The sequence below is a fragment of the Dendronephthya gigantea genome, unplaced genomic scaffold, assembly GCF_004324835.1.
Source record: "Dendronephthya gigantea isolate DGI-Jeju-01 unplaced genomic scaffold, DenGig_1.0 000026F, whole genome shotgun sequence".
Taxonomy (NCBI): Eukaryota; Metazoa; Cnidaria; class Anthozoa; order Malacalcyonacea; family Nephtheidae; genus Dendronephthya; species Dendronephthya gigantea.
The window spans coordinates 2030612-2041578 of NW_021163036.1; the positions used below are offsets into that span (position 1 = coordinate 2030612).

The 10967-nt window shown below is 36.9% G+C and overlaps 1 protein-coding gene across 1 annotated transcript; it reads right to left on the bottom strand.

Moving 5' to 3' along the window:
• Window positions 1-30: 30 nt before the first annotated feature.
• Window positions 31-6090, bottom strand: LOC114523086 (prolyl 3-hydroxylase 2-like). The gene is made up of 11 exons (XM_028543915.1): window positions 4809-6090; window positions 3466-3922; window positions 3167-3300; window positions 2581-2706; window positions 1958-2134; window positions 1587-1694; window positions 1331-1426; window positions 1032-1179; window positions 719-842; window positions 498-570; window positions 31-356 (listed from the first exon to the last, which is right to left on the bottom strand). The coding sequence occupies exons 1-11, from the start codon at window positions 5247-5249 to the stop codon at window positions 123-125; spliced, it is 2118 nt and encodes a 705-aa protein (XP_028399716.1). The 5' UTR covers window positions 5250-6090; the 3' UTR covers window positions 31-122.
• Window positions 6091-10967: the final 4877 nt, after the last annotated feature.

Consider the following 10967-nt stretch of genomic DNA (forward strand, 5'->3'; position numbering starts at 1 on the left):
GACAAATATATCTACACACAGACCTATTACTATTATAAAATTAAATGTTAGAAAATATTGTTAAAAAAATTGTTCTAAATTTCACGCGGGGAAACTAACTTTAGAATATAACCGCATCAAAACTATAGTTCCTTGTGACCATCCTTGTTTTGATTAGCTTCAGACTTTCTCTCCTTTCGTAAGTTTTCTAATACAACAACAGCGTCGTCCCGTTGTTTTTCGTCGTAGCGTTTGTCAAGTGTGAACCAGATTGGTAGAGCACATCGTGTTCCTTCCTTGATGCCAAGGACACCATGCAGGTTCTCAAAACCAGCAGAGAATGCTACCATACGACCGCACTTTGGCTTCACTATTGCCTGAGAAGAAAATTACGCTTTCCTAGTAGAGGTCCAGTGAAGATCTTTCAAACTCAAAGATCGAAATTCTTCACAAATTGTCTGGGTCGAGGGACAATAAGGACACCTAAGGCTTTTCTTAAGGCTTGACAAAGAACATACCTCAACTGTGTGATTTTTTCTTGCAAAGATAAATTGCCCTCCAGTGAAATCATCGTTTAGATATAAAATAGCGCTAAATAATGAATTATTCAATAAATTAGGAACCCTGGCTTCATTTGGACTTAGCTAAACGCAAAATTAAAATCCGCTCAAATCCATGTCCAAAAAACTACTACATTGCATGTATCAACGCCTGTGTAAAAACTGTTTTATTTTTTCACCTGTAATCCCTCCAAGTGTAAGCTGGGTGTTCTTTGAGACACGTCACAATTTCACCGTCTTTTTTTAACACACAGTTATCAGAATGGATCGGATGGCTTATATGCATACCTTTAGGTGATTGCTCTGGGAAAATGAAGAATAACGTATGCAGAGTGTTGTTTTTATTGTTATTCAATGTGTATGATCTCTCTGGATATCTTAGGCTGTGTCTAGCAAGAAAATCTGTATCCATCACAAAAGGTGGTCTAGACTTGACCTAGTCTGGTTTATATGCAAATGCTTCGCTGTAAATAACATCGCTCTAAATCTTACCCAATGCCTTCCTGCATACGAGATGTGTGTAGGAAAAGTACAGTGGCGTTGATAATCTGAAGTAAGCTTCAGTGATAACACGCACTTTCTCACTAAGGTTCACGTAGAGCTCAGCTTTTTCCAAACTAACGTCGCCTTTTGCAGCGGCCTGGAAATAAATGTGGCAGAGAGATATTTATGAGGGTGAGGAGGGATAAGTTAGAAGGTTAAGGGATGAGTAAGGAGGTTGAGGGATGGGGAAAGTATGATGTATGATGTGCTACCATTAGCCTTTTATATCCATGTATATTTAAACCTACCCACGTGGCATTGTTCACATTTACTCCTAGGAATTCCTCTTTAACCGTATGTGGACTAGGGTCATTTGCATATCCGTCTCCGGCGTGTCCCATCGTCTGAAAAACAACAGATCAAGTCTAGTAAATGCGCGATGAACCTGACGTTAGCATGTCATCAGTAAAGCCAACGTGCTCCAGTCTGCGGAGACAATCATGAAGATATGCCTAAGTACTGCAGTGGTGAACAATCTCAATGAACATTAGCACATCATCTTACCATCCCAAGGTTAGCCAGTTTCTTACATTCTTCATCACTCGCTAGTCCATCAAACACTGCTCTATATGAGCCATTAAGCTGCTGTTCCATCATTGTCAGTGATATACCCTAAAATTGAAAAGAAATGTTGGAGAATGCTGTCCATTAGATATGCCAAACGTTGTGAAATCTCACACTAGTTCAGTTCTCTCACATTATAACAAAGAATTTAAGAGAGACTTATCCTTAGGCCCGTTTCAGACGTCGAACTTTTCATTTCACAAAGCTAATGTTAATGAACTAAAATCTTTGTTAAAGTTTATTTGCATTTGATTTGGAACTTGAAAATTGAAAAGTTCGACGTTTAACCAGCCCTTCTAAACTTTCTTCACCTTTAAATCTTCGCTGTCGTGTAAAAATTTTTCAATATGATCTTTCGTTGGTGGGGGAAATCTCTTGTAGGGTTCTCTTTTGAACTCCTCTTCTTTGTCTTTTTCAGCTTGCGTTTTTTCCGGTTTCTTCTCTTCTGGCAAAGGTTCGTCTGTGAACAGTCCATGTTTCATGTAATTCTAAAAAAATATAGAATTAGTTGGTTTTATAAATGTCTGATGGAAACAAGAATATGATAGATTCAGTCATCATTATTGATTAAACAAACAATCAATCTAACGTAGCTTGTTGATTCGTTCTGGTGAACGCAACAAGCATGTTTGATATTTATCTATGCAGTCACACTAAGAGATGACCTGTTAAGATGAAATCTGCCTGTGTATAGATTATATTATATCGGCCTTATCTAAGTTATCTTCGTCTGTTTGCCGTGTTTAAGTACAAACCAACCATGCATGAATAAAATTAAAGCATGAAACGAGAGTTTGCGATTTAAAATTTCGACTCTTCTTGCGTGAGAAGAAAGAAATAATTGAACGATACGAGTCACCGTATTTCAGTTCTTCTTTTCCACTGTTACTCTGCCATCAAGGCAGAACTTGTTTTAAGAAAAAGATATTTCTACCTCGTATGTCGTGTCCGCGAGATATTCTGATCCTTTGTATTCTTCGTCCAAGTCCAACAAGTAAGATTTGATTTCAAGAAGCAATTCCATTTGAGATTTTGCGTCTTCAAATAAATATTTGCCGTCCTGTACAAATGTTAATTGACACTGGGTGACTCCTTCAATTCGGAAACTGTTTTTTATAGAAGTGCAGTAAGGATCATCTTTTATTGATCCGGTGTTACTACAGGAGGAAACCTAAACTAAACTAACTTTATTTATACTGGATAGCTCTATCAGTTCTAAACTGTTCTTCCTAGAGGTCCAGTAAGGATAATCTTTTATTGTGCCAGTGTTACTACAAGAGGAAACCTAAACTAGACTAACTCTATACTTGATAGCTCTGTCAGTTTTGAACGGCTTTTCAAGAGGTGTAGTATAGATCGATATCGTTTCTGCCTTCTTTTTCTAATCCTTACACAGAACTGATCTCTGTACTATGTATGTAACTGAGGTAAAATAGGAACATGTTTCTAAAATCGTATTCTGATCTTGGTGATAAGAACCTAAACTAACTCCTCCATCCTTTTCTTTTCTTTCCACTGACCTCTCTAAGTTGAGCATCCGTGATATTATACCCATTCTTTTCGTAATACTTCATGTTATCGTGCATATGTTTGTTCAGGGGATTCAATAATAGGTTTGTCATAGCACACATGAGAGCGCTCTCAAGACGATCGACTGCAAAGGAAATGTAAAAAAGTTGCGTTTTTCTGAGAATGTGTGTTGGCTTAGACGAATATGACCAAAGGGAGGAAAGTTGGAAAATACAACTTGAAAAATGATTATGAAGATGGTCAAAACGACCAATTCTGCAGAAATCCTGTTCAATGTCGAAATACTTACGCTGGACATAAGAATAATGCAAGAAATCAAACTGTTTGCTTAGGAAGTTTGACTGAGGGTGATTGAGCAACATCGATAGTTTCCTAGGACAATCGAGGGTACATAATAGTAACTGCATATGGTAACCATAAATGCCCCCCTGTATATACTGCTGTCTCTCTTCAACATCAACCTCGCAAAGTGTTTTGCATTCCTCATAGGTTTTCACGTATTCCTTTATCGATGCCTCAAAAAATTCAACACTTTTTTCCCAGTTTTTCGCATTGTAAGCTTTTCGACCTTTCTCATACAGTTCATGGTGCTCAATCGGCGCCAGACTCTCAATCTCGTCAACGATCACGTCCTGAAGTTCTGGTAAGCCACTGTAATACTTCATATTACCATGCATTTGATCGTCCTTGGAATTGAATCGGAGGTTCGTGGACGCAGCCTGAATACCCATCCTATTGTTGCCGTTCTTGAAGAAAAATACGAGTTGAATTAGAATTTGTCTTCAGCTGCTGTTTTCCATGTTTTTCAAGCGTTCGTAGACGCACTTCATTTAACAATACATGTTAAAATACCGAGTGAATGGATGTTTTTGTTTTTAGATGATTCGGTTGCAATTTAAACAAGAAACTTCACAAACTGAGGCTTACACCTGCGTGAACGAAACTTTACGTGCATGTATGAAATTTTTACGTGCGTGTACGAATCTTTTACGTGCGTGTACGAATCTTTTACGTGCGTGCGTGCACGTGCGTGCGTGCGTGGAAATCCTCCTCTGAAATTCTCCTCTCGTATTTTCATGAATAAAGACCTACAAAAGTAGTTGATACTCCTCAAGTTTACTTCCTGTAAACTTTCATTAAATTCTCCTCGTTTGATCAAACATTGAAAGTTGTTAAAACTATTATGTCAACACTTTTTTGTCGCATCTCATGGAACTTTTTCGTCAAGTTTCATGACACAACGAAGGTCGAAAAAACTGTAGTGTTAGCTTTGGCTTGGGGGAAATTTAATGCAGCGAAATTTTAAATCGGAAATCGTCGGCAAATCTCTGAGAATTAAAATTACGCGGCGTGATGATTGACGAAACCTTCTCCCGACTACAATAAACAATCTTCTATCAGTTCTCTGCTTTTTTTTTATCAATAAGAATAAACAATAATTGGCGATAGCTACAAATTACTTTTGAAGGCACGAGGACAACCTACTTACGTGTTGCAATGAGAAATTAACTAAACAAACCAATTCTAAGCGCAATCATAATTTCTTACTAACACTGCATGTCTGTTTGAAAATCAAGTGAATTGCCAGAATTGACTATATGCTATGTTCAGGAATTGTATCTTTATCCTTACCTTGTGATAAGCATATTGCATAAAACTATACGGAACTCTGTCTTCAAACAAACGGAAAATATGTTTTGAAACTTTCAGACGTCTTCCCATATTTCTTTCCATACAAGCGTGTGAACAATTCCTCATGTAGTTTATATACCGCAAATATTGGATAGAAAATAATTCCCTTCTTTCCCCGTATCTTGCGTCGAACCCCTTCTTGCATTCATTTCTACATACGAGCGTAAATTTCCCTTCATTTTTCCAATCTGTGATTGCTGCTTCGAACTTAAGAATCGCATTTTCCCAGTCGTCCTTGTAGTAAAGACGCAATGCGTCTGCGTAGAGTTCATCATACGCGGCGTTCACTTGAACGCTGGAAGATATATCGTCGGCATTTATGCTAATGAGTGTCACTACTAAAGCTAGCGCTAATTGTAAAAATCTTGCGCATTCATTCATCTTGCTTTCATGCGTTTTCTTCTCCACTCAAATGCGCTAAGAATCTAAAGTTTTTGTGTTATTAAACACACAAGTAACCTTTGTGTGTGCATTGTAAGAAGATCATTGTCACTTCCGGGTCGTATAAAGGGCAATTGTTAATATTCAATGTTTAACTGCCGATGGATCTATAATATGCATATACTGTCACGAAATATTGAAAGTCGAATGATTCCTCTGACTTGCATATATTATATGTTATATAGACTTAGTAGTTACGTAACACACGAAATTGTTATTTTAAGATGATGTTGTAACTTGTTGATCCGTTGAAAGCGAACAGCGCTTTCAATAAATTAACATAGGTTTCTGAGAAACCTTTGCTGTCTATTCCTATTGTTAAATATGCCAAAATCAACGTCTTCTTGACAACTGACAGGTTAAAATATGCTTCGTATGCTATCGCAAACTCGTTATCCGTAAAATGACAAAACGTTCTTGCTGTTTAATAGCTTTCGCAGCCTTTGATCCTCAGATGTGCGTCATTATTGAATCAATATCCACAAAAAGAAACTTCGTTGACGTACTGTCAAAATTGCGGTTTAAAATATTGTATTTTTCCTTTCCTGTCCAAACATGATAATATCTTCAATCTATCCAACCGTATATTAAAATGACAACTCCGTCAAAATAGTCTGTCCTGCTAGACAATGTTTTCAGCCAAGTCCAAGCTCTTCATTTGCTTATGAATCAGCTCTTTCTTAGCAGTTCATTGCACCGTCTTATTATAGGTTCTTTCAATATAAATATCAAAGCGTCCTCAGAGTTTTAAAATTGCTCTTTTCTATGTTTTCGTATTCTGACGCATGAATTGTTTTGTTTTGTTGTTTCGCCTCAGTGAATGGGAATATTAAAAAACTGTTAATTAAAAACGATTTTCACAAGAAAACTGCTGTAAAACCACTAGTGTTGTTGTCTTTGCATAAGTTACTAAAATGTGGAGCAGTATCTATTATGATTTTGCACTGAGATGCATTGAAATGAATTTATTGAAATCAGATTATTCATTATGATTTACTCCACGCTTCATTCATTTAAATGCATAACGTCATTTTTGCTTATTTTTTTCAGACGAGTACCTGTTAACCCCGGCAGGAAGAACGAAATGTCGAGAGGCTCTGGGAACGACAATGGGATAAATGGGATGGGTACTAAGCACTGGTACTAAGTGTAGATAAATGTTAGCAGCGGTATATATATCCATCTTTTATCCATGACTTCATGTTATATCTATTGTAGTAGCTGTCATGTCGTAAGTTCATCACCATGTGCAGAGCACAGCTGAAATTGCTGGAATCCTAAATGTGACGAGCAAAGCGTCAAGCGTGTGAGTTTTCGTTGCTTTGAGACCAGTTTAATTAAAAATACAGTTATTCTCATTTCTATTTAATGTGAAAGTTGATCATCCTACCACTTTGGGTTAATACTTGTCAATACATTTGGATTGTTTGTCTATAAAACTAGCTGAACGTTTTGGATAAAACAAAGTGATGTAAAGCTGAAATAACACGAAGACCAGAACTGGGTTGATTGAAAATTGAAATATTTTTGTTTTTAAACGAACAGTCCTTGTCAGTCCTATTTGTTGTTCAAGTCAAGGTTGAGGAGCTAAGCCAAGCCATTGCTATTGGTTTTGTTTATCCCAGAAGCCTATGCAACTAATGCAAGGAAAAATCAGAACTGAACTGTGCAAAAATCAGAACTGAACTGTGCAAAAATCAGACCAAACCAAACCATGTATATTCTAATAACTGTGGACAAACTAAAGCCATTCGTGATTCGGGTTTAGTATTCAACAACAGTAACACATAAAGGCTAATATGGATAATATGGATGATACACAAATGGATAATATTTAAGTGTAATATAACCCTTAACAAGAATGCAGCCAATTGCCTGCCATTCTTCTACAAAGTGGTCATGCCTTACAAAAGGAACCCTTTCTTTTTCTTTTTCACCAATGGTCATGGAGATAGATAATTCCCCCTAAAATAATGTAAATACCTCACGAAGGACACCTATACATTCCTTCAATAGGATTGGCAGCAGAAGAATTTGCAGAAAGAGAGCTTGCAGCAAGGATGTTGGAAACAGAATTCTGATCAGTTTCTGATCTGTTGCAACTGAGTTCTATGCATGAGTCAATGTCTGTGAATGTGGCCAATTGCCTCCCATTCTTCTACAAAGTGGTCATGCCTTACCATAGGAACCCTTTCTTTTTCTTTTTCACCAATGGTCATGGAGATAGATGTAAATACCTCATGAAGGACACCCATTCCTTCAATAGGATTGGCAGCAGAAGAATTTGCAGAAAGAGAGCTTGCAGCAAGGATGTTGGAAACAGAATTCTGATCAGTTTCTGATCCGTTGCCACTGTGTTCTATGCAGGAGTCAATGTCTGTGAATGTGGCCAATTGCCTCCCATTCTTCTACAAAGTGATCATACCTTACAAAAGGAACCCTTTCTTTTTCTTTTTCACCAATGGTCATGGAGATAGAAAACTCCCCTAAAATAACGTAAATACCTCACAAAGGACACCCATTCGTTCAATAGGATTTGCAGCAGAAGAATTTGCAGAAAGAGAGCTTGCAGCAAAGGTGTTGGAAACAGAATTCTGATCAGTTTCTGATCTGTTGCCACTGTGTTCTATGCAGAAGTCAATGTCTGTGAATGTGGCCAATTGCCTCCCATTCTTCTACAAAGTGGTCATGCCTTACAAAAGAAACCCTTTCTTTTTCTTTTTCACCAATGGTCATGGAGATAGATAATTCCCCCTAAAATAATGTAAATACCTCACGAAGGACAGCCATTCCTTCAATAGGATTCGCAGCAGAAGAATTTGCAGAAAGAGAGCTTGCAGCAAGGATGTTGGAAACAGAATTCTGATCAGTTTCTGATCTGTTGCAACTGAGTTCTATGCATGAGTCAATGTCTGTGAATGTGGCCAATTGCCTCCCATTCTTCTACAAAGTGGTCATGCCTTACCATAGGAACCCTTTCTTTTTCTTTTTCACCAATGGTCATGGAGATAGAAAACTCCCCTAAAATAATGTAAATACCTGACAAAGGACACCCATTCCTTCATTAGGAATGGCAGCAGAAGAATTTGCAGAAAGAGAGCTTGCAGCAAGGATGTTGGAAACAGAATTCTGATCAGTTTCTGATCTGTTGCAACTGAGTTCTATGCAGGAGTCAATGTCTGTGAATGTGGCCAATTGCCTCCCATTCTTCTACAAAGTGGTCATGCCTTATAAAAGGAACCCTTTCTTTTTCTTTTTCACCAATGGTCATGGAGATAGATAATTCCCCCTAAAATAATGTAAATACCTCACGAAGGACACCTATACATTCCTTCAATAGGATTGGCAGCAGAAGAATTTGCGGAAGGAGAGCTTGCAGCAAAGGTGTTGGAAACAGAATTCTAATCAGTTTCTGATCTATTGCCACTGTGCATATTCTATGCAGGAGTCAATGTCTGCGTATCAATTTTTTTCCTCTTGCCTTATAAAAAGCCATCGTTGTTGCCTAATTTCTGTCAAACTAAGAGGAGCAGGATCTTCAGGGAGCAATGCAGGGACCAATGCAGTTTCCTTGTCTGACCTGGAACGTGTTCAAAAGAGAGCGCTAAACATAGTATCTCCTGGACTTTCCTACGTGGACAATCTTTATATCTTCATTTTTCCTGATCTATCGTATGAAATGCTTTGGCTACTCTTGATATGAAGCATTTGTGGGTGAGAAGAGAAGACTTGTGCAAAAAACTTTTTAAATTAAGAGGAGATATTTTTCTATGGCGCGTAATATATACTCAAAACCTCAGTTATATCTTCATGCAACAGCACTAAAATTTTCAGCAATAAAAATGTTTTGCAAACCTGAAAAGCATCCACAAAGTATGTTTACTGTATAATCTCAAAATATTGTGAAAATGAAAAGATTTCTCGGGATACGCCGAGAAGAAAATGACACTTGAATCGAAGCTTCTTTTGTATTCATTTCAGTTATAATGGCGTTGATATTATAACATTGTTGATAGCCGCCGCATTATATTTCGTAATAACTCATTTGTTTGGTGTTTTGCATTCACCAAATGCAGTTCAAAACTTAGTTCACAACATAATCTAAAAAATAACGGTAAAATAAATGGATTTTGAGTGGTACGCCGAAAAGATTTTAGGTTTTGAGCGTTTTCCCGCCAAAATACGCGACATAATAAAAAATCTCCTCTTAATAGTTAACGATGAAAACCATAAACTCCATCATCTTTTACCTATGAAAGTTCCGAATATGTACAATCTTAGAAGTTCAAAACAATTTTACATTCCTAACTATCGTACAAATAGCTATAGGGACACGTTTATAATATCCAGTCTCTTAAATGAATAGTAAATTATATAGATGTTTTTTACTAGTATTGTACAGTATAATTTTTATAATGTTTTAAATTGTTGTATATAGCCTCATGCAATTCAGCCGATTGGCTGCCATATGAGTTTTATTAAACGGTTTATCTATCTATTTATCTATTTATCAATACAAGTACTTTGAAAGACAGGCGCCAAAAACTCTGTGATAAACTATTCAGAAGAATTATGTCCAACACTAATCATAAACTTTATCATCTTCCACCAGAAAACACTTGCTTATGTAATCTAAAAAGACAGCGTCTTTATGATTGTCCTACAAGTTGAACTAATAGGTTTAGGAATAGGATCGAGTTAGGCCTAGTTGGACCCAGATATAATGCAGATTCTTATTATAACCTTGTTTTATGTACTATATGTGTGTCTGGTTGTTGTTTTGATGCGTGTTTCTGTTCTGTTCGTGTCTGGCAATCTTTGTTTGTGATGTGTATTTGGTATACTATTTTTAATTGTTAATAGCATGTATTTTACGCGATTCAGCTTTATTGGCTGCTATGTAAAATTTCATTAAACAAACTATCTATCTATTCATCTATCTGGTAACAATGCATCTAGTTGAGTTTCTTTATCAGCCTCCATTGTTTTTTTCTAATTTATTGTTCTGCTGGCAAATTAAAAATGTGTACTTGTTGTGGTGCAAGCGAACGACTTTGACGAGGTATGTTGTGCGCACGCTCGAATCAACCAAATACACTTATTGTAAACACTCTTTGTCAAAATGATTATTTAACGTGGATGGAGAAGAAGGTATTCAAATGGTGGCCATAATTATCAAATGGGAGTATTAAAAAAACTGTTAATTAAAAAAACGATTTTCACAAGAAAACTGCTATTAGTGTAGTTGTCTTTGCATAAGTTACTAAAATGTGGAGCAGTATCTATTATGATTTTGCACTGAGATGCATTGAAATGAATTTATTGAAATCAGATTATTGATTTACTCCACGCTTCGTTCATTTAAATGCATAACGTCATTTTTGCTTATTTTTTTCAGACGAGTACCTGTTAACCCCGGCAGGAAGAACGAAATGTTGAGAGGCTCTGGGAATGAGAATGGGTAAGTAGTAGGCTAGTACACGCCTAAAAACGATCAGGTTGATGCAACATTGATATGAACAGCATCGAACAATGTTGTGCTGCCCACATTGTTCAGAGTTGTTATCAACTTGGAACAATATTGTTGGAACTGAATCGGGTGTAACAATATTGTTCCAAGTTGATAACAACTCTGAACAATATGGGCAGCACAACATT